At 24.7% G+C, this 24,744-nt stretch overlaps 3 protein-coding genes across 9 annotated transcripts in view; 2 read left to right on the forward strand and 1 right to left on the reverse strand.

Moving 5' to 3' along the window:
* The window catches only part of LOC122507305 (ral guanine nucleotide dissociation stimulator), an 86,309-nt gene extending 80,051 nt beyond the window's left edge, over positions 1-6,258 (forward strand). For both annotated transcript variants that reach the window (XM_043619929.1, XM_043619928.1), the window contains 2 exons: positions 74-388; positions 4,877-6,258. In XM_043619929.1, the coding sequence (XP_043475864.1) occupies positions 74-388; positions 4,877-5,524 (963 nt within the window). In that variant the 3' untranslated portion in view covers positions 5,525-6,258. The remainder of the gene's footprint in view (positions 1-73; positions 389-4,876) is intronic.
* Positions 6,259-12,008: 5,750 nt separating this feature from the next.
* On the reverse strand, positions 12,009-14,334 carry LOC122507297 (peroxisomal N(1)-acetyl-spermine/spermidine oxidase-like). Its single transcript, XM_043619913.1, has 8 exons — positions 14,178-14,334; positions 13,830-14,097; positions 13,518-13,728; positions 13,158-13,394; positions 12,943-13,068; positions 12,579-12,784; positions 12,325-12,442; positions 12,009-12,219 (listed from the first exon to the last, which is right to left on the reverse strand). Exons 1-8 carry the CDS (start codon positions 14,254-14,256, stop codon positions 12,097-12,099), a joined length of 1,368 nt encoding a protein of 455 aa, XP_043475848.1. The 5' UTR covers positions 14,257-14,334; the 3' UTR covers positions 12,009-12,096.
* Positions 14,335-18,326: 3,992 nt separating this feature from the next.
* LOC122507326 (whirlin) overlaps positions 18,327-24,744 on the forward strand; it is a 240,588-nt gene continuing 234,170 nt past the window's right edge. For 5 of the 6 annotated variants that reach the window (XM_043619982.1, XM_043619986.1, XM_043619987.1 and 2 more), the window contains exon 1: positions 18,327-19,569. The gene's annotated coding sequence lies outside the window, so the exon portion shown is untranslated. The remainder of the gene's footprint in view (positions 19,570-24,744) is intronic. The other variant, XM_043619988.1, reaches the window with a different exon arrangement.

The following is a 24,744-nucleotide window of genomic DNA, read 5'->3' on the forward strand; positions in this document are numbered from 1 at the left end:
GTCAGTTTAAAATATAAGTTTAATAATTAAAAGTATAAGATTTTAATTTTTCATGATGTATTTCTTTTTTCAGAATATTAGCTATGGCACGATACCTTATTTAGGAACATTTTTGACTGATTTAACAATGATAGACACAGCAATTCCTGACTCGATAGCGGGGGGACTTATAAATTTTGATAAGCGACGAAAGGAATTTGAAGTGCTCGCAAGGATTCGACTTCTTCAAGGCGCAGCGAATGCATATAATTTTAATACTGATCCAATATTCGAGAAATGGTTTCATTCAATCATTGTGTTCGACGATCGAGAGGCGTACAAACTCAGTTGTCAAATTGAAGTTCCACCTCCTGGAACAACTCTCAATAATCGGGTAAAAAAGAAACAGGTGTGTTGATTTAACCTTTATACATTTTTTTTTATAAAAGTTAATTAAAATTAATAAAATAAAGTAAATTTTTACAAAAGCAAACATTTTTTGAAAATTTTAATTAGAGTTATTTCAAATAAATGAATTATAGGGATCACAGGTTGTCACCTATTCACATTTTTTACACCTATTTAAAAATTTTGTTAACAGTTTCACCTATTTCACCTATTTTGTTAATTTATTACCTTTTTCACTTTCTTTTAGGATTCAATTAAGTTTTGGATGTAATATATTTTAAACCTGATTGAATTGCCAATGTAAAATCATAAATTATGCTGAGAAGTGTTGGAAAAAATTTATTATCTTTAGAAGCTTATTTTTAACCTTCCTGAGATTATATTAATTGCAAAATTGCAGAATTCTAGATTTACACTTCTTTATTATTATTGTCTGCAATTGTTTTCAAATTGTTTCAATTTATCTAACAATAAGCTTAAATTTATCAAAATTTTAAACAGATTTAAAATACACCTGGTTCAAATTTCAATGAATTTTAGATTTTACTTAAAGTATTTCTTGATTGAAATATTTATTGAACGAAATTTAAATACATTGTAATTCTGTTTGTTTTTTTACCACAAGTTATCCAAATTTAAATACTATTTCAAAATTTTAATTCTATCATAATTTTAATCCTACCAAATTACAATTTATTTAAATTTTAAATCTATTTTGAAAAAGAAGTTACTGTGATTTCTGTAATTAATAAATTAGAAATAAAATTTTACAAAAATAATTTCAAAATAAATTCTATAAAATTAATTTATCGAAGTGATTCCATAAAAATAAGTTACTAATAAATTCTTGTATAAAGTACAATTTTTTCATTTTGGAAAACTGCTTTTTCAAAAAATTCTGTATTGTCTTTGCAGACATAAATGAATCCAAAACAATAATTAAAAAATTGAAGTAAATTCAAAAAATTGTTAAAACAAAAATATAAGAATCAAGAAAGTTGACACAGATGAAGGAAATCAGAAAAATGTTAATGAATTTTGTCAAAAAGTATACTGAAAAAATATTAATCCAGAATTACAAAAAAGCTTCTTGTTTTTGATGTTCAGAAATATTTTTGAAACACTTATAAATATTGAATTCATGTTCAATTTCTTTTCGTTTTAAAAAGTTTTTTAAAAAAAAACTGAAATATTAATATTAATTAAAAATTGTGATTGCATTAACAAATATTTCAAGAGAGAATTATATTCAACGTTAGCTACAGTTGTCATTTTATTGCATTGGATTTTGAGATAACATTATCTTGAATTTATTGAAGAGTGATTAAGAATTGTTTTAGTTAAGATTTTAGATGGAAATTTTTTTAAAAATTAAGTTTTCTAAGATATTTTAATTCCATTTTTTCCCTAAATATTAGAATTTTTATAAAAATTTTGTTGAAAAATTATTAATTTAATTGAAATTTTATGAAATTAAATTGAAAATAATTAAATATGTTTCAAAAATAATTTAAAAATAATTAAATATGAATAATTTCACATAGAGATTTTTAAAAAATTGGATTTTTAAAGAATTTTAATTTTATAATTGGAAAATAATAATTGAATATTATAAAAAGTATTTCTTTGTGTAAAAAGCAGTATTAAATGCTCCAAATTGCATTGCAAATAATTTAATTTCGAAAAAATTTTATTTAAAATTTTCATTAATTAGTTAATTTTAAAAAGATTAAAATTTTATTTTGTTTTCATTCAATTTTCAAAAAATTCTGGAAAATGAGATTTTTTAAATATTTTATTTTTATTTTTCTAAGATATTATCATTATGCAAATTATAAATTTTTTTCTATCAAATACAAATTTTTGAATAATTTTTATAATCATTATTTAAAAAGTTCACTTATTAAGTACAAATATCTTTAAAAATTTTAATTCTTCCCAAGAATTCTATTATTTTTATAAATAATAACAATCTTCGAAAGAATTTAATTATTTTTATAAACAGTAAAATTTTTAGCAAAAGATCAATTATCTTCAACAAAATTTCACGAAAGAATTCAATTATTTCCTTAAATAGTAAAATCTTTGCAAGAATTCAATTATTTTCTATAAAATTTCACGGAAGAATTCGATTTTTTTTCTTAAATATGTAGCTTTAAAATTTTTCAGAAGAATTCAATTATTTTCTAAAATTTTAATAAATTCTTCGAAACAATTCAATTATTTTTATAAGCAGTAAAATTCATCGCAAAAATTTAATTATTTTTTATAAATAATTAAATTCTTCTCAGGAATTCAATTACTTTTAATGCAAATTTAATAAACTTCAATAATCAAATATTTAAATTATAATTCTTAACAGACGAGATTATTTTAAAAAGTTGAAAAAAATTCTTTGTTTAAAATTTAAATCAATTATTTTGAAAATTTTCAATTTAAATTATTAAAAAAAGTACATTATTTCTCAAAGAAACTTAAAGAAATTCTTGAAAAGAATTTAATTATTTTCTATATTTTAATAAATTTCCTTCTTAATAAGTTTTCCTTCTTCGAAGAAATTCAATTATTTAAAAAAGTTTTCACGAATATCTCGTCAAGAATTTAATTATCTTTACAAATTGCAAAGTTTTTCGCCAAAAATTCAATTATTTTCAAAAATTTATAAAAATCTTTGCAAAAGTTCAATTATTTCCAAAAGTTTTTTGCAATTCAATAATTTTCAATATTTACTATTTTCATAAAATTTGTCAACAGATTTAATTATAGAAAAAACTTTTTGATACAATTCTGCGAAAAGATTCAATTATTTTCATAAATAATAAAATTTCATTTACGAATTAAATTATTTTCATCGCAGAATTTCAAATATTTTCAATACAATTTTAAATAAATTCCTTGAAAAATGCAATTATTATTAAAAATTTTATTAAAAATTGAGGAAAGAATTCAATTTTAAGAAACATTAAATTATTCAATAAAAGAATAAAATTCGTTGCAATAATTCAAAATATTTTCATAAATAGCATTTAATTCGTAGCAGAAAATCAATTATTTTCAAAAATCTTTAAGTAATTTTGCAAAAGAATTCAATTATCTTGATAAACAACAAAATCGCATAAATTCTTCCCATAAAATCAATTATTCTAAGGAATTTTAATAAAATTCTTTTCCAAAATTCAATTATTTTGATAAATATCAAAATTCATCGCAAGAATTCAATTCTTTTGAAAAGTAATAAAATACTTTGCAGAAATTAAATTATTTTCAAAATTTTTTAAAAATTCTCGTCAAGAATTAAATTATATAATTATAAATAGATAGGGAAAAATCTTCTCAAGAATTAAATTATTGTCAAAACTTTTTTTAAAATTCTTCTCAAAAAGTCAATTATTTCCAAAAATTTTTATAAAATTCTTTTAATGAATTCAATTGTTTTCAAAAATTATTATTTAAATTCTTCTCAAGAATTCAATTATTTAAAAAAAATTTAATAAAATTCTTCAAAAAGTTTTCAATTATTTTCAAAAATTGTTATAAAATTCTTTAATATAATAAATTTCATTAAAATTGTAATTTAATTCCTTAAAAGAAATTAAATATTTTCAAATGTTGTTAATACAATTCTTCGTAAAAATTAAATTTTAAGAAACATTCAATATTATTTATTTTTGTATTTAAATAATTGATATCTCGTAGTATTAAATTATTGTTTTTCGTACTTTTAACTAACAATTCTGTAGAATTAATTTTTTTGAAAAAGTTTAATTGAATAATAATTGATGTTATTGATTTAAAGTAGAATTTTAGTTAAAAATTCTAGAAAATGTTAATTGAATTGAAATGATACAAATAATTTTGAAGAAATTACAGTAACAATATTCTTATATAATAATAAAATAATGATTTTGTCAGTCGGTCATCTTTATGTTTCATAATGATATTCTTTATGAGTTGTTCAATTTGAAAAGGTTTGAATTTGAAATTTTTGAACATCTTAATTCCAATGAAAAAAAAATGATTAAATATTTATTTTAAATAAAACTATTGGATGTTTTCGAATAACTTTACTTTTGAAGAAAATTTGTAAATAAATTTAATAGAACATTTTTTTGAGTATCTAATAATTTTGAGAGTGAATCAGAATATTCTTTAGGGTCAGGAAAAAATATAAGTCAAAGTTGTGTTTGAAAATCAGGGGAAAATAAAGTTAAATTTTTGTGGCAACCCTGTATAAATAAATTATATTTTTTATCTTTATTTAACTAATTTTTATGGTTCCTTAAAAGTTCTCTTTTTTAATTTTCAGTCCCCTATTTGCCCTAAAATACTTTTTAGGGACACTGTGAAGCCTGCCAGTATCAGGGAATAAGACAAAAAGTTTGGAAATCAGGGAAAAAGAAACTCAAATTTTTATGGCTGCCCATTATTTATATTAAGAATGAATTATCAAAAAATGTCCACGTATTAAATGGATTTTATTTTTTTTTAGAATCATCAAGGTCATCGAAAAAATGACTCGATAGCGTCAACGTCGAGTTCGAGCAGTTCTCAATTCTATTGCGATCTAGATTCATTGCCAAGTTCGCCACACAATTCCCTAGATCGAAGAACATCGCCGTCACAAATGTCCAGCTCGTCTTCCAGTTCTTCACTTCCATCATTGGACGTCTCATTGAGTTCGGGCGGTGGTGCGTCGTCGGGTCAAAATTCACGCCTAGCGCCTCAAATTGGAGTCACAACAAACGGAGGCGGTAGTCCGTGTCATCCTGGCCTACCGAGTCCAAGTCACTCGCACAAAAGTTCGCCCGATTTTTATATTATTAAGGTAACAATGGAAAGTGATAATGTCGAGACAGACGGTGTTATTCTCTATAAATCAATAATGCTCTCGAATAATGAGAGGACACCGCAAGTTATTCGTAATGCAATGCTTAAATTGGGTATTGAGGGCAATCCCGATCAGTATACATTGGCACAAGTGCTACCGGATCGCGATATGGTACTGCCAACATCGGCGAATGTTTATTATGCAGTTAATACGGCTCATAATTTAAATTTCATTCTAAGATTGAGACGCGATGTTAATGACGGGACCACGGATAGTCCGAAATCTAAAACGAATTCTCATAAACGATAAATGAGTTTGAGTATTATTGCATTTATTTAATATTCCATTCGAGCGATTGCTCATCGAGACTGTACCGATGTTGCGAAAATTTATCCCTCTTTTCTTTTTCTACTGATTTTCTCAGTTATTAATTAAGAAGAGAAAAACGCACATTTTTGCCAAACAAGTTTTTTGAGATGCCTTTTACGAATCGAATCATTGAATATATGGATTTAAAGATAATGATTCGTCGACTATTTTCCATATCATGACATATCGATATTAGTACTGACGATGTAGTTGTATAATTGTAAATCGAAACGCGTTTCACGATATAGTGATTTAGAGAAATCGAATCTCCTTGTATATTTATTATTTCTCCTTTTTTTATTAGAGGTCGACTAATTTAATTTTTTTTTAAGAATTTAGATTCAAACTTCACAAATTAATTTTTAATTAATAGATTATAATTTTTTCAAGTTTTCAAACTTGAAATTTTTCTATTTTTTTATAATTGATATTTCCCGGTGTTTCCACAATGGAACTTTATTGAGTATATTTTTTGCTTTTTGATTGTCAGCCGATTTTTTCTCTTTTATGATTTTGTATTATATAAATTTTCGAAAAATGACTAAAAATCATTTTGAACTTGAGGTAATTATTTTTTAATCTAAATGAGCCATGTATGTGCCTGGGGGATAATTATAAATCACCGTAAAAAACAAAGAATGAAAGGCGGAATAAAAAAATTTCCCATGGACAGATTTATCTCTGCATTCTTTGTTTGTTTTGAAAATTAATTTTTGTGGTTAAATTTAATTTTTATTTTTTGTAAATTTACATAACACTATAAACGAGTCGACTATGCACTCAATCACTCATTGTTATTTTCACAAAATCAACAATTAAAATGATGGTATATTCGCAAACAACATTATCACGATAAACCACGTGCAAAAAAAAAAATATATAAAAATATCAAGGATACTTTTATACAATTATAATTCATAAAATAATTTCGTATAAACAATAATCACACCGTGATTACATCCACATATCACTCAATAATTTTAAAAACAAAAGAAAAAATATAAACCTGAGATCACTTGTGTTGATAAGGCAGGTATTTCAAAAACTTTGCCTCCCAAAATCATAAATTGTTCCAATGTTGTTTAATAATTGACAATTATTTAATTTATGAAATAAGGAGGGCTCGAACTGGGTCCGTAAAGGTCCGTAAAGCTTCAAGTCCGTAAAAGTCAGTTTTTGTAAAAAAAAAGGTCCGCAAAGTCCGTAATTTGATTGAGAAAAGACGAAAAGTTCATAAATTGAATGATATAATTTAGAGAATTTTAGAGAAATTACAAGTGATTGCAGAAATTCCATTATTTTCAAAAGTAAATAAAATTCTCGTCAAAATTTCAATTATCTTTAGAAATAATAAAATTCTTGTCCAAAATTCAATTATTTTGGAAAATTTTCCTCAATTCAATGATTTTTAATATTTACTATTTTAATAAAAGTTTCCAAAAGAATTCAATTATTTAAAAAACAATTTAATCAAATTCTACGCAAACCTTTAATTATTTTCATAAAAGAATAAAAATTTCACAGGAATTCAATTATTTACAAATTTTTTATAAACTTCGCAATAATTCAATTATTTTCATAAATAATAATATTTTTACAGGGATTCAATTATTTTCGTAAAAAATAAAATTCTTTTTAAGAAATCAATTATTTTCGTAAATAATAAAACTCAATGCTGAATTTCAATTATTTTTAATACAATATTAATCGAATTCCTCAAAAAATGTAATTATTCTTAAAAATTTATATTAAAATTCGTCAAAAGAATTAAATTATTTAAAAATTTATTGATAACATTCTTTAAAAATGGATTTTAATTAAAATTTAAGATTATAATTGAATATTAAAACGATTAGAGCGTGAATTTTGAGAAATAATTGAATTTTAAAAAGATTTCAAATTAAAATTTTTGAAAATCTCAATTTTTTCATAAATTTAACTAACAATTCGGTGGAATTCATTATTTTGAGTAAGTGTAATTGCAGATTTTTTTTTACATTATTTGAAGTTTTTCTTTTCTGATGTATATTTAATTGAAGAATTCACGAATAATTTAAATTTTGTAAAATTGAATTGTAAACAAATTAATTTGGAAATTTTTAAAGAACTTTTTCAAAAAATATTAAAAGTTATGCATTTATAGAAAAATTGTAGTTAAAAACTCGAAAAAAAAATTTTATTTTGGAAAATTTACAAATTATTGCAGAAATTCAATTATTTTCACAAATAATAAAACTCATTGCAAAATTTCAATTACATGGTATTACTAATACAATTTTAATCGAATTTTTTGAAAAATGTAATTATTCTTGAAAATTTTATTAAAATTCGTCAAAAGAATTCAATTATTTATAAATTTGTTAATAAAATTCTTTATGGGAATTGAATTTTAAGAAACATTCGATAAATTATTTATTTTTGTATTTAAATAATTGAATTTTAGTAAAATTTTATAATAAAAATTGATTTAAAAATAGATTTCAATAAAAATTTTAAATTATAATTGAATATTAAATGCATTAGAGCGTGAATTTTTAGAAATAATTAAATTAAAATCTTTGAAAATTTGAATTTTTGATATTTTAAACTAAAAATTCTGTGGAATTCATTTTTTTAAGAAAGTTTAATTGCGGATTTTTTTAAAAAATTATTTGAAGTTTTCATTTTCTAATATATATTTAATTGAAGAATTTACGAATAATTGAAATTTCGTAAAATTGAATATTGTAAACAAATGGATTTGAAAATTGTCAAAGAACTTTTTCGACAATTATTGAAAATAATCGATTTAAAGAAGAATTTTAGTTAAAAATTCTTGAAAATAATAATTGAATTAGTTTTAAGTAAAATGTTCTCTTATTTGACTCGGACTGGTTATATTTTTGTCAGTAATTGGTCCGTAATTTTTTATTTTTGATCCGTAAAGTCCGTAAAGTCCCTAGATATGAAAAAAGCTGATAAAATTCAAAAACTAAAATTAATTATTAAAAAATAATATTAAGTATTAAAAATTAAAGTAACTTTTCTTTAAAAAAAAAAAATTACCCCAAGTTCAATGATTTGATAAAAGTGAAATTCAGTTGTTTTTGTTACAGAAGTTTAGTGAAATTAAGTAAAAAAATTTTTTCTTTGAAAAAAATCCTAGTACAAAATCAATTTATCAAAAAACTTAAATAAATTTATCTACAGCTGATCTTTCTGTAAAATGTGAAGAATGGAAAAAAGTTTTTGCGTGCAGTATCGAAAATTTTGTAAATATTAGTGATCCACAGGTGTGCATGTGTGTTGATGGAGAAAACTGAACGAAAAGATAATTTATTGTTTGTATCTCGTCAAAACTGTGGATCTAATGTTTCATCAAATCGAATATATAAAAGTTTTCTCATATATTTATTTTTAAAAAAATTCCTATTTTTGTTAAATTTTAATCATGTTAATTAAATCATTTTATTTTTATTTGTTTTTGTATAAGTATTTATTATATTCTATATTTATTATTTTTTAATTTTTTACGTTATTTATTTTTTTTATTGCATTCATTTATTTTTATTTGATCTTATTTTTTCTTTATTTTTACAATTCATATTGTTTAAATGCAAAATTTTTTCGATTTGAATTTTGTTATAATTTTTGTTTCAACCATCTGTTCTGATCAGTTTTCTCGAGAGTCACACCAACTTTTGTTAATAAGTTCTCTCTCCATGTAATATAAAGCTCCATTTATCCGGCGAAAAAAATTCTGTGATACTGGAATCGCTGTTTTTGGCCGCGTGATAGAATCTCATACAGGAAAGAATACTCAAATACCTGATTGGCTTTGCGTAGAAATTTAAAAAAATAAAAATTATATATATTATATATCTGCCTCCGGGCATCGTTTAGCGATTTTAAAGATAACGAAAGTCAATTTATATACCTATATACATATATCATTTTTAATCGAGACCAATTAATTTTTCTTGGACTCTGATTATTATCCAAAGTGTATTATACAACCAGACTATGAAATTATTAGGATCTAAGAAGTAAATTTTTTTCTTGTCTTTGTTTGAAAATGAAAAAAAAACTATTTCGATTTATATTCAACTCGAAAAAGTCTGGATTCAGATTTAAAAAGAAAATAGTTTTAGGCAATTTTGTACTTACAATCATCGATCATTGTATTACACTAATTTACTGACAGTATGTACACACCATTTTTCATTATAATAAAATCAATCAATTGACCGATATTTTTTCTTTATTTCTGAATTCTTGATTTTCTTTTATATTTAAAATTGAAAGTATTTTTGTCGTTCATACTTATTCATAGGAAAGAATTTTCATTATTTTTATTATTAAAATCTTTTAATTTTTATATTGTTAATTAAAAAGGATATTTTAATATGAATGGAACAATAAATCTTATTATAAGTCAACTAGCAAAACTACACGCGTGCAAGCGCTTGTGAAACTTTCGCTGTCATTATTATTTTAAAAAATTTCTTTTTTGAAATTTAATGAAAATTCTTCATTTTCTAAAAAATATAATTTTTCTAACAGTTTTTCTTTAAATTTAATTATTTGAACAACTCGAGGAGAAATTATCAAGATATTTCTAACAACAACTTGAATGTAAGATATTTTTTAATATAATTGAATTTTCGAGTACCAATGGAACAATCGTGGTAATAAGTTTAATTCTAATTTTTTTTTTAAATTTAAATATTTTCCAAATTTTCAATCAGAATTCTTAAAAAGTACGATTATATTTCAAAACAATTTTTAAAAGTAATTATTCTCATAAATAATAAAATTCTTTAGAGCAATTCATTTATTTCCAATACAATTTTAAGAAAATTTATCGAATGAATACAATTATTTTTTAAAATATTAATTAAATTCTATTATTTTCAAGAATTTTAATATAAATTCAATTATTTTCAACAATTGTGATAAAATTGTTTTAAAAAAATCATTATTTTCAAAATTTTTAATAAAATTCCTTTAAAAAATTAAATTATTTTTTAAAATTCAGATAAAATTCTTCGAAACAATTAAATTATTTTTATGAATTGTAAAATCCTTAACAAGAATTCAATTATTTTCATAAATAATAAAATTCTTCAAAGGAATTCAATTATTTTCATAAATAATAAAATTCTTCAAAGGAATTCAATTATTTTCATAAATAATAAAATGTTTCGGAGGAATTCAATTATTTTCAATACAATTTTAATAAAATTTCTCGAAAGAATACAATTATTTTTAAAAATATTAATTAAATTAAATTATTTTCAAGATTTTTGATAAAAATGCAATTATTTTGAACAAGTATGAAAAAAAATTCTTCAAAACATTTCAATTATTTTTATAAATTGTAAAACTCATCATAGGATTTCAATTATTTTCAATACAATTTTAATAAAATAACGGGTTCAATTATTTTTAAAAATAAGTGAATTTTTGAGAAGAATTTTAAGAAAATTGTATTTAAAATAATTGAATTCCTGTGAAAAATTTATTATTTAGTGATGTTATTGAATTCTTTCTAAAAATTTTAAAATAACGTTTAAAAATAATTTAATTTTCCCTAGAATTCAATTAAAATTGTATTTAAAATAATTAAATTCCAGGGAAAATTTTATTATTTATGAAAATAATTGAATTCTTGAATTGAATTTTATTAAAAGTTTTTTAAATAATTGAACTCATGTGAAAAATTCAATTATTTTTTTAAATTAATTGAATTTTCTCCGAGAATTTTTCCAAAAAATTTTAAAATTATTGAAAATTTCGAAGAAATCAATTAAAATTGTATTGAAAATAATTGAAAGCCTGATAAAAATTTTCTATTTATATATATAAAAATAATTGAATTTTTGTACGAAGATTTTTATTATTTATAGATTTACTTTTTGCAAAGAATTTTATTACTATTATTAAAAGTAATTGAATTCTTGTTAAAATTCAATTACTTTCAAAATTTTCAGTAAAAATTATTTTAAAAAACTGCATTATTTTCAAGAAAATTGAAATAAATTCTTCAAAACAATTCAATTATTTTAAAGAATTTTAATAAAAATCTTGTCAAGAATTACATTATTTTCAATAAAATTTTAATTACATTTTCTCGAAAGAATTCTATTATTGAAAAAAATGTCGATAAAATTTTTGTAATGAATTTAATTATTGAAAAAAATGTCAATAAAATTCTTGTAATGAATTTAATTATTGAAAAAAATTTAGATAAAATTCTTGTAGTGAATTTAATTATTTTCAAATTTTGTTATAAATACTTAACAAGAATTCAATGATTTGTACATTAATTTTAAAATTTTAAACATTTAAAAAGAAAAATTATTATTTAAAAAGTTAGGAACCAAAAAAGCAAACAGCAACTAACTTCAAACTGCAAACAGATTACCGGAATACAACGATTATAACAAATGTTTACTCTAATTTTACAATTTTTAATTTCTCTCATTTGAAAATAATGTTTCCAGAAGGGAAGCATCGAGATAGTTGAAAATCTATTTTTTAATATTTGGATGTTGTTTCATTATTCTTTCAGCTTCCCTCCATCCAGTTTCAAGTGCACCATGAACTGTGGCAAAGTGATGGGGACTCGTTGCCTCGCCGGCAAATAGAACGACCTAAAAATTTCATTAAATTTAAAAACATGTTAAGTAGATTCTTAAAAATATAATTACATGAAATTCAAGATTCGAGAAATTGAAAAAAAATTCATTAAAACTTACTGGTTTTCCTTTTCCAATGGGTTCTGATAATTTTGTTGGATTAGCAACATCAGGGTCACTCTCTACACTTCTGTAGCTGAGGGATCCCATGAAATTCTTATTGGTGAGCCATTTAGATCTAAAATGCTTAACATTCAGTTAAATTTTCTCTTCTGTTAGCTAATGGAATGTAATGTAAGCTAATGTTAGCTTACAGAAAATTTAATTAATTTGAGTTACTATAATTAAAATTACTGTTTCAAATTTGAAATCACCTAAGGATTCCAGTGGGATTAGTGACGGTGTGTGTCTTTCCGAAAAATCGGTTCATAATTTCAACAACATGACTTTTGACTTCATCATCCGATAGTTTTTCCATGTCCTCAGTGTTCTTTACCCCGGATATCCATGCTTCGAGTATATTTGGCATATAGGGACTTGAAGTAAATCCAGCTAATCCCCTAAGCCAGTTCTTCTTATTCTGTAAAAATGTTTTTCTTTTTTTACCCAAATGTAGAGTGTAATTAATATTTTCTCAATATTTTGAACCTTGTACAGAAATATTAAGGTAACGTACTTATGTGTTGAATAGATGACAAGTTTGACTGTCATTTATAAATCTTTAATGATAATACGTACATCCTTTTCGAGATTTTCTAAATCTTTGTTCTTCCAAATAAGATTGATACCATAATCCATATCTTCCTTCCACCATGGTGCATCAAAGGAAAGATAAACTTTTCCTACATTTCCGAAACCGGTTCCCTTAAATTATTTGTAATAATATTAGACTTGTTTCTCTTCTTAATCTTTTATGTTGTCAAACTTGGAAATAGTATTTACTATTAACAAACCTCGATTGCTTTTTGTTTATCATCTGGTAAAATGGGTTTGAACATTGACTTGTGTTTGATTTTTAACACACCAACGGAGGATGTGACGATTACATAGTCTGCAGTATATTCATCTCCATTTGTAGTTTTTACTTTAACTTTTCCATTTGGATCTGAGTAATCAATTGATTCTACTTCAGCGTTTAATTTTGTATTCTTCATAACTGGTAATTCTTCTTCTGGTTTCGGAAAACGTTTCTACAAGAAAATGCTAAATGTATTTTTTTGATAAAATCTAACTTCTTAATTTACTGTTTCTAATAATTAATCAAATCCTTAGGAAATTTTTAAAAGTTCGACTAATTTTCACAAGAATATTACCATTAATATGTCAAGAAGAGTTTTATATCCATTTGTTTTCCAGCTAATGAAAAATTCACCAGGACTACTGTGAAAATCTCTAATAGATACTGTTGAAACATTATCCCATGAATTTGCAGAATATATCGACATCATTGTCATATCAGTGAGACGTGTCAATCCGTCTTTATTCTCCTTACATTCTTGATGTGATTCCACATACTTATGAATTCTGAAAGGAGTAGTAGAGAAATTTATTATCTGGAAATATATGAATTTGACTATTTGGTATTGTTTCTTAATTAAGTATTGAAGAAAAATAAATCTAAATACTCATTCTTAAAGTAATCGCCTAAAGGAGAATTTTTATTTTTTTCAGCATATGCTACCAAATCCTCTTCCACTTTGGCAAAAAATTTATTAAAAGCTGAGACGGTATCTTGTTTTATTACATTGCCATCAGAATCAATTACATTATCAAAAATATTTATTACTCTATCGTCTCCTTTGTCTATCACTCCATATGGCGATGCCAACTTGTAAACAACATTTCCTTCTGCCCCGTAGACCCATTGGGCACCCAATTCAACTTTTTTACCAGCTAATGGAATAAAATTTGATTAATCATTATTAATACTATTTATGTTTAGGAACTAGAACATATTATTTTTATTTTCTTACCGAAATTTGTGGTAAATATTCGGCCTCCAATTCTATTTTCTGCCTCTAGAATTTTGACATCATTAAAGCCATTTTCCATAAGCTTGGATGCTGCAGCAATTCCAGATACTCCAGAACCAACAATAATTACACATGGTTGATTATCATTGCAATTTACTTTTAAAAAAATCGAAAATAAAAATATTATTGCAACAGTCGAAAATTTCTTTATAAAAAACATATTATTTCAATATTATTTTTAATAATATGAGAAACTTTTCAAAATTATGCTTCAAGTTAATACTATTTAAATTGTTATGACCATTGAATTTAAGCGAATCTATTATTGAAATGACACTTGCGATAATCTACTCGTTTTATATGTTTCCGTAGGTGAATTTTTTTACGGTCGATGACAAAAATACCTATTATACACATGGTAAAATAGCATAATTACTCTCAATTACAGTATATAATGATAAATAAGTAATTATTTAAAGTACATTTCATGGTTTTATATGAAGATAAAATTCAATGTTTTTTTGAAACATAATTGTGTTTTTTAAGTTTTTTCTGACTTTTTTTTTAATAATATGATAAAAATGAAATATAAAAAAATTTCTGAAAACTAGAAATTGAATGAAGATCAAGATTATTATAGGTAATTATTTTATCAATTAAAATACTGCACAGACAATGTTTAGGTCAATAATTATTATTTATAAAAAAATTTTTTTTTAAATCTTAACTAATTATTATTATCTAAACTATTATTATAATTTAATTAAAAATAAAAAAGTTATTAAGCCAAATAATTGTTAAAACTAAATTAATGTAACCCGGTGAGTGAAAGGTATATATAGGGTAAAATTTACCCTGTGTAATATTAATTTCTCGATAATTAGAATTTGTAATGCTGAATTTAACTGTAATTTTCAATAGCTGCCCTGGATACGGTAATAAATCAATAAAGAATAAAAAAATTTTTTTTTACATATTCTATTGTTTATTTATAACTATTGTCAATATATGTTCGCTGCACAGTGTGTTATTTTTGCATTTTCATTTTCAAAACGTAATTTCTCTTGAAGGAATTGACTAAAATGAATGAACCTTGGACCAAAATAAAGCTAAATAAATATAGAATAGAGGAAAATTATAGAGATCCCTTTTTCTAATTTTTTGAGCTCCTGGGAGTTGAGTGACGTTAGCATTTTTTATGAAAAAATGACAAATTGGAGTAAAAAAAACCTGTAAATCATGGCAAAACTTAATAAAACAACTTTTATGTAAGCATTTGGGATCACTGAATACAAAAATAAAGTTGGTGTTTCCAAATTCAAAATGGCGAATTCAAAATGTCGGACTAAATTTCCAAATTAAAAAAAAACTTTTAATTTGTTCAAAGTGTGGTATTGTAATGTTTTCAAGGTCGCTGAATTCAAATATGATGATAAAATTTAAAAATTCAAAATGGCGGACCTTATATGGCGGACAAAAATGTTTAAAAATGCTTCGATTTCATTAATACTTGGTACTATAATGTTTTCGAGGTCGCTGAATTAAAATATGATGGTACAATTTAAAAATAATTCAAAATGTCGGACACAACATGGTGGACAAATTTGATGCTCCAATTGAATAATTAAAATTTTTTTAAGGCGGCATAAGTAAAAGTAATAGATCGTCTAACATAATTTGTTTTGAAATAGGTTTCAACGATATATTTTAAAGCGCTTAATACAATTTTTTATAATAAATGCAGCTTGCTAAAAACACAAAAATTCTGTAAACATATATTTGAAATTTGTAACTTTCATAAAATCTTTATAATTAATCGTTGAAATATTTTATTAAATTTAATTTTGTATAAATTTGAATATAAAATATAATATATTTCAATACACCTACGAAAGTGACACAAATTCTCTAAGTGATGGATATTAAACGGAAGATTAAAAAAAAGCGAAGAATTCTTAAATTTTACCATTATATTTGAATTCAGCGACTTCAAAAATAACGTAAAAGTTCCAAGTCTTATTGAAATCGAAGCATTTTAAAAAAAATTTTGTCCACCATATTGAGACCGAAATTTTGAATTTTTAAGTTTTACCATCATATTTGGTTTCAGCGACCTCGAAAACATTACAATACCATACACTTTGAACAAATTAGAAGTTTTTTTTTAAATTTTGGAAATTTAGTTCGCCATTTTGAATTACGAAACACCAACTTTTTTTTTGTATTCAGTGATTCCAAATACTTACATAAAAGTTGTTTCTATTAAGTTTTACCATAATTTATAGGTTTTTTTACTCTAACTTTTTCAAAAAAATGCTAACTTCACTCAACATCCAGGAGCTCAAAAAATTAGGATTTAAAATTAAAAAATAAAATTAATAAAATTAATTAATTTATTAAATTAATTTAAATAAATTTAAAATTAAGGATTCTCTATAATTTTTTTCTATTCTATACATTTATTTATCTTTATTTTGGTCCGAGGCTCATTCACTTTGGTCAATTCCTTCAAGAGAAATTAGGTTTTGAACGCGAAAATGCAAAAATAACACACTGTCCGCTGACTATAAAACACTTCAAGAGTATTGTTTTTTGTATAATATAAAAAAAGTTGGAATCATGAAGGTACTTCACTATTATTGGTCATCAAAGATAAGTAATGTATTTTACTATATTATTAGAATGAACTTTTCATTTGCTTTAAACAATTTATTATTGCTAATTTATAACAATTCCAAAAACAAAATATGAAAAATCAAATTTCTATATAAATTTGGCAGCTTTTATTGGTATTATTTAATGTTAAATTAATAAATTAAATAAAATATAAAATTTAATTTGTTATAGTTATTATTTAACATTGTTTACACAATTAATTGTTGTTATATATTTACTTTTTACCTATTGCACATAGAAAGATGCAGTTTTTTTTTTAATTTTGTAATTTTCGGACCTACTTATAATAACCGATAAAAATGCTAAAATTTCAAATCGCTATTTTTAGCAATTATATATATATATATATTATTTTTATATACATATATTTATCGGTTATTATATAAGTGGGTCCAAATTGCAAAATTCGAAAAAAACTGCATCTTTCTAAGGTGCAATAGAAAAAAAGTTAATAAATAACAAGAATTATTTGTTTAAACAATTGTTTAAATAACGATTTAATATTTAATATTTATTGGTTATGATAAGTAGCTCCATAAATTGCAAAATTAGAAGAAAAAAATTGCGTCTTTCTAGGTGCATTGGGTAAAAAGTTAATAAATAACAACAATTGTTTATTTAAACAATTTTATGCAATAGTTGTTAGCAGTTTAACTAAATTTCTTATTTGTATTATACAGGACCATAAAATTTTTTTTAAAGAAAGTATTGAGCGGACCATGTTTTTTATATGTTTTTTGGGTCGCTTAATTCGAATCCGAACTTAGTTTTCCGCCATCAAGTCAAATTTCTTCAAAATGGCGGATCCAATATGGCTGTCGAATTTTTTTGAAAAATTATCAGATTTATTCGAAACTTGTTACTCGGGGGTTTTTGGGGTCGCTAAATACGTATTTCACCTTAGTTTTTCAAAATTCAAAATGGCAGATCCAATATGGCTAACGAATTATTTAAAAATTTATCATATTTTGAATTTTTGAAAACTAAGGTGAAATTCGTATTCAGCAACCCCAAAAACCTCCGAGTAACAAGTTTCAGTCAATTTGGGTAAATTGGGTAAATTTTAAAAAAATCGACGCCATATTGGATCCTCCATCTTAAATTTGTAATTTTTACGAGTTTCTTTGATTGTTTAACATTATATAACATTTTTCCAGTGTTTTAAAGTTGTTTTTTAATAGTATCTTCTGCTTATTTTTATATAAATCTTGTTTACAGTCAGTTTTTTTTTAATTTTATTAATTTATGAAAAAACTTGACGTGATGTCGGAAAACTGAGTTCGGATTCGAATTCAGCGACCACAAAAACATATAAATAACATAGTCCGGTCAATACTTCCTTTAAAAAAATGTTGTGGTCCTGTGTTATTAATTTAATACAGTACCAAAAAAAGTTAATTGTTTAATAAAAATTTTTTGATTTGAAAATTTATCGTAACATTAATGAATTAGATTACTAGGCAACATAAAACAATAATAGTAAAAAATTTCCATGATTTCAAGGTTATTTTTAATATGCAATTTAATATGCAAATAGAAAATCATTGCAGGGTAAAAAATACTCTGTTCCTAACGCTCCGTGTTACAAAGTTGAACCTTACGCTCGCCGGATTAAGTTGTTTTTAAAAAGTTATCAACAGCATCTTAAAATGCATTGGTTTCCAAGATGGAAAAATAAGATAATTTTAAAAGTGACTACAATGTATTTTAGATGTTTTTGCATAGCCGGTGACAATATTCTTATAATTAAGAATAAAGAAAGAAAGAGTATAAACTCGATCGAGAGAGATGCGTGCTGCTAATAACGAATGTCTGACTATTGCGCTCTCGTACTACTGCCAGTGCGCCGGACTTGAACCATAATATTGGTGGCAATAGTAGTAGTAGTAGTAGTGTTAGTAGTAAATAGTAGTATCTCGATAGGGTACAAAGTATACATAGATATAATACTCAATGTGGAGGATATAGTTGAAGGAAAAAGGCAATAGGTCGCGTGGGTGGTTGGGGTGGAGTGTAAAATCCATGGAGCTTGCGCGCCCCTTGCTCGATGGAATTGAGGTTTCAGCTACACAACAAAATAGTTTGCCAAGTTTTCGTCAGGTGGTGTTCCCGGTCTGCGGATTCGCCACCAATCCCCTTCCCCCCTCCTTGTCCCTCCCTCATGCCATGTCATCCCCTTAACGAATCCAAAAACTGCAAAAGCTCGTCAAGTAAAAGCACTGCCAGCTTCTGAAGCATCGAGCAACACGAGCGGCAGTTGGGAGCTTCAGGCCGGCCGGAGGCAATGCGCGTTCTCATCTGCAGTTACTTTCGCCATTGCGTTTGCGTGTGCAAAGTTAATCAGTGCTTTTTTACCGCATATATACGGAAGCGATTGTGTACTTGAAGGGCCGTGGACATGGTAATCGTGAGTTTTGTGTTTTGAAGGGGAAAGGATCCTCAAAATTGTTGTCCCATCACACGTTTGGAGCGACAATTTTCACTCGAATAAATATGGCAGCAAGTCGAGGGATCATTTTCTAGTCGATAATTATTTATTCTTCAAAATTTTTCATCAACAGAAGGAATAACGACTCTTTATTTCCAAGTCGCTTTCATGTTTACCATTTTCAACTTTGACCCAGAGAGATGACAAAATGAAAGTGTCGGATTAAGATATTGTGGAGCCCTTGGGGCTTACTGGTTTTTATCATCTTGGGAGCCCCTAATTTATACAGTGAGTGTTCATATATTCTTTTTTCAATTTTATCATCTTTTTTTTGGAAATTTTTATTTTTGTGCTTTTTTCTACAGATAGGCGAAGAACAAATAATATGCTAAAGTATAAATTGAAAAATAATCTTTCTTTTAAATTTATTCTTCAGTTACTTTTTTCATTTACTTTTTATACTGCATAAATAGTTATATTTTTATATAATTTTACATGTTTTGTGCATCTTATATATTTTAGTTATATTTTTGGATAAGTTACAGTTAAAGAAACTCTGCATCGAAATTGATTCTTATAACGAAAGTAGGAATAATATTACATAGGAAAAAGTAGACTACTTTTAGTTGATAAAAATGTTGAAATTATTTATAAAAAAAGAAAAGTAACATTTTTTAATAAATATCGTATACTTATTTGGAAAAATTTATTCAATACCCATATTATTCAAATTCTTTTTTAAATTTTATATTTATATAATTATGTGATTAAACAGGAGTATCATAGGTCAGGGAACAGTCAAAAAAAATAAAATTGGTCAGAGAAGACGGAGTAGTCAGGAAATTATATCAAAAATTCTAAAAAGAATCCTTTTCTAAGGATATCAAATTGAGACAAAAAACGAATCAAAATGTTGCTTCGCAACACTTTTGATTCATTTTTTGTCTCAATTTGATATCCTTAGAAAGTATGTGATATAGAAAATAAAAAATTCCTAAGAAAATTCGAATTTCTGAGGAAATGATTCAACGAAATTTGAAGATATTAAAAACATTGAGAGTTCTTCTTGTACTTTTTGTTCACTTTTTAAACTTTTAAGTTACTAGAAATTTTAAAATGTAACCTATCATTTGTTTCTACTTCTAATCTATTTTTAACAATAATATAATTGAACGTTAGCAAATATTTAAATTTATTTACATTAAATAATTTAATTCCCCTAAGAACAGTTTTAAAATTTCTATTTATATATGATTTAAGTAATATTTGCCTTACAAAATTTTAAAATTTATTAAAATTTGGAAGCGTAACAATTATGATTTTTATGAATAATTGAATTTCAAAAGGTTGATTGCAATTTTGGAAAAATTTTATATTTACTTTCAGCTCGTCTAATAAACTCTAAATCAGAATTAATTTAAAGTAAACAATAAATAATTAGTTTTTAGTAATGAAGTAACTACTGTTTAGTTAAAAAATAAATGGAAAACTTGTCAAATTTTACTAACAAAATTAGTTTTTAGTCGAAAATTTAAGTGCAGAAATATTTTTTAGTAAAAAGATAACTAATTTTTATTAAAAAAAAATATAACTGAAAAAGTAGTAAAATTTTTTTTTTAAATTAAAATTTTTTGTTTATTTTAAGTAGTAAATTAATAGAAATTTTAGTTATTTTCTGGTCATAAACTATAAGTAAATTTTAAGTAGTAATTATAGTAATAGTTTTAATTAAACCGTTAGCCAAAAAACAACTATATTTTAATTAACAAATAATTTATTGACAAAAAATAAAATATTTTTATGCACTTAAAATTTAGAAAGAATTTTTTTTGCTTGAAATCTGAATTGGTTAAAAAGAAATCCTTTTTTTAAACACTAAATCATTGAATAATAATATAATTTTAATATTTCCACTATATTCATTTAATTTATAATAATTAAAGAGGCTGAATTCCGCAAAGTTTTTAAAAACGAAAAATAAGGAAAATTTTTTTTTTAATCATTTCTAATTTTCATGTTTGTGAGTTTTTAAGAAATTATTACTTAATAATTATTGCTTGAAAAAGAAATGATCGAAAATAACGTGAATTTGATACTAATATAAAATAAACCGTCGCATTATTTTTGAGTTTTCGTTTTTAAAAACGTTGCGGACTTCAGCCACATAATAATTAATCATTTAATGAAAATTTTCCTGTTTTGTTAAAATAACTAAAATTTCTCATAACTAATTATTAAAATGTGAAATAAATAAATAAACTAATAATAATAATTAAGTATCAATAAATTATTAATTTTAAAAAGAAATTATTACGTAATTTTAAATAAATATGATAATGTTTTAGTTTATTTCTTCAAGTAAAAAATTAGTCGATTTTTTCCAAAAAAAATTTCATTTTATTTTTTTCTTAACCAAAAAAATTAAGTATAAGAAAAAATTATAACTAATTTATTTGGTAAGAAACAATATTTATGTCATAACAATTAAATAATCAATTATTTCTGTAATAAAACAAAAATTTTCTTTTTTGCTCATATGCAAAATGTAAAGATACATATAGCTGGAATTTTTCGTCGCATTCTATCGGAATAAATTTATTATTTGTTTTCGACACAATTTTTGGGAAATTGAATAATAAACGTTTGTTTGATTGTAACAATTATTGAGAAAAAAAGTTCGTTAGAGAGAGAGAGAGAGAGAGAGAGAAATAGGAATTTTAGCCAGCGTATGTTTGTCCAAATATGAAACATTGAACCTTTTATTTAAAAACTCAAATTTTATTTTTATATTTATATCTATATTTCAAAAATGCAATCTCGAATCAGATTTATTCTATATACAATTTGAGAATTTATTTTTAGTTTCTCAAAAGAGTTCTAAAAAATCAGTAAAAAATCTTTGAAATCATCAAAAGACGAAAAAAGAAAAATAAATACAATGGAATTCGAATAATATTTCATTATTTCTACAATTTGATGTTGGCAAGTTTGCCTTTTTATATACAGCTATTATTTAATGTATCATTAATTATATTAGAGGCGCTAATAGTGTTGATATAATTTAGTTATTGGAGGCAGTGTGTCGCATACATATAATTATAATAGCATGCTTTGCTAATTTTCCGTAAAATATTGACCCACACTCCCTAAAATGTGTTTCGTGATAAAATTAATGGATAGTTCGTGAAGAAAAAAAGCTACTTTCACCATATTAGAACATTATGTCCATTCAATGCCCATTATAGAAGCAGATTGTTCAGAATTATATTTAAACACATTTTAACACATAATCTAATAAGAAGTAAATTTCGATTTTTTCAAATAAGAATTACATTTTTTAATCTAAATAGTAACTACGGTATTCCTGTGAAATGCGGTGAAAACGAACGCTTTTGTTTTTATTTAAAATTCCGGGTTTCTCGCCATAGCAATATCTGCTTGATTATCGACTCTTAATTCCGTTGCTTGTTTTTGCTGCATACCAAGAGAATCCAGTATAACGATCTCAACCACAAAACTTCCTTTAAAGCCTCCGATATTTCGATGTATTATTCTGCCTCAGATGATGACAATACAGTAATCCTCTGCAAATTTGATGACCTTTCTATTTACCCATCTTGAAGTACAAACACGTATCCAGATGTGGATTTTCTTTCAGACAAATCCCCATCGTAATCTGTAGCACTATAACCATTAAAATTACTCTGAGCATTATCGTTGTGGATTAACGAAAAATTTCTTGTTTTCTTTAGATGTCCTCTAATCTTTCTGATCGCTTGCCGATGCAGTTACTTTATTTATTTATACACTCGTCTTTTGTCTTAATACTGGCGTCACAAATGTCCCATTGGAAATTTTCTTACAAACAATATACCTAATTATTAATTTACAATAAATTTTGCGTCTATAGAACAAATTTGAGATTAAGAGTACTCGCATTTGCCTGGATGAACCGTCTTTTAGATTTTCTCGACAGAGGAAAGCCCAGGTGAAAATGATTCGTACGAATATTGTTCGGAATTCGTTCGAAATTGGTTCAGAATTCGAATTTTGATTAAATGCCGAAGAAAATTATTATGTCTCAGAAAGAAACTAAACATATCCCGAATTATACATTTAAATTGTCCATTATTTGTGATCCAATACCTGATTCATTCACAGAGCGGAAGAGCATACAGATCTAAATGTCTATTTGGAACACTGGAACAAATTAAAATCCTTAAAGGAAACAGTATGAATATGAGGTTGTTTTTGTGTGATTTCGATATTTATTTTAATTTTAACCTTTGTCATTGACCTGGGAAAACAGTTTTCGCCGATTAGAAAGGTGAAGGGAACCAGGTGAAGGTTCAACTCAGTCACGATGCTTTCGGGCCAGCCTAAGTTCCGGTCCGGAGTCCAGATGTGATATGTCCCCAAGCTATTTTATTTCTGCGAATCCAAGTCGTAGGAAGGTACACTCTCAGAAAGGCAGTTGGTTTATAGTTGAAATCTTTTTTGTTCAGACGATAGATTCTTGGTGATGGTTCACCACAGTTTAGATACGATAGCGATCGTAGGGGTGACATGAAGAATAAAACCAGGAGATTAGGTGGAGATTTCTAGACTTGCTAACTCGAAGACTGATTAGCTTGAACTGTTTCGAAGAAGATAAGCAGTTGATTTGGTGGCGACTTCTAGACTGACTAATTCGGCCAGGGTGTCACCTTTTATATGTCCCTTTGCAAAGGGAACTTACTTTATACCACCCATTTTTATCACCTTTGGTGAATGCAATAAAAATGTTAACTACTGTATCATGCAAATGGGGATCCAATACACCGGGTAACAGTGGACTGTCTAAATTACATTGTGTCACGTCATCCCATTTTATTTATAAAATGATATTTTGTGTACACTGGTTAAAATCTGAATCCTTATTTTCTTGTAATCAAAGCAACATTGATCAGAAGTCTTCACTTGGATAGCAGATACTAAATATGGTCATCTGTATTTTGTGATCCTTCATAGGGAATGGTTTTTCAGTGGAGTTTTCTGGCTTATTTAGTTAGAGTTAGAGGCAGATTTGCAGAAATTTCCAAGAGTGCTGTCGTTACCATCTTTCAGGCTAAATCGACTTATCATTCTTTTAAGTTGTGTTAGCGAACAGTTTATTGATTCGACTAGAAAATTAATTGACGCCTGACGGAGAAATTTAATCATTTCAATTTCAAAATTTATGTTCATGTTGAAAGCGTCAGATTTTGTATTACGTTTAGCAGAAGATTTAATTCATTATTAAATTCATAGGTCACAAATTATAAGCAATAATATTTTTAAATTATCAACCTTACAATTAAATATACAAATGGCATACCGGCCAAATTACTTTTTACATTTCAAATTGAATTTCATGGTCAGGTTTAAGCACAATTAAAATATCTTCACATGGAAATCCTGTAAGTGGTCTATATGTACTAAGTA

The sequence above is a fragment of the Leptopilina heterotoma genome, unplaced genomic scaffold, assembly GCF_015476425.1.
Source record: "Leptopilina heterotoma isolate Lh14 unplaced genomic scaffold, ASM1547642v1 Lhet_46, whole genome shotgun sequence".
NCBI lineage: Eukaryota > Metazoa > Arthropoda > Insecta > Hymenoptera > Figitidae > Leptopilina > Leptopilina heterotoma.

Coding starts and splice junctions, on each gene's coding strand:
- LOC122507297 (XM_043619913.1), bottom strand. CDS start 14,256: ATGGAAAATGGCTTTAATGATGTCAAAATTCTAGAGGCAGAAAATAGA. Junction 13,729..13,829: donor GGCGATTACTTTAAGAATGA/GTATTTAGATTT, acceptor TACTCCTTTCAG/AATTCATAAGTATGTGGAAT. Junction 13,395..13,517: donor CTCTTCTTGACATATTAATG/GTAATATTCTTG, acceptor ATTTTCTTGTAG/AAACGTTTTCCGAAACCAGA.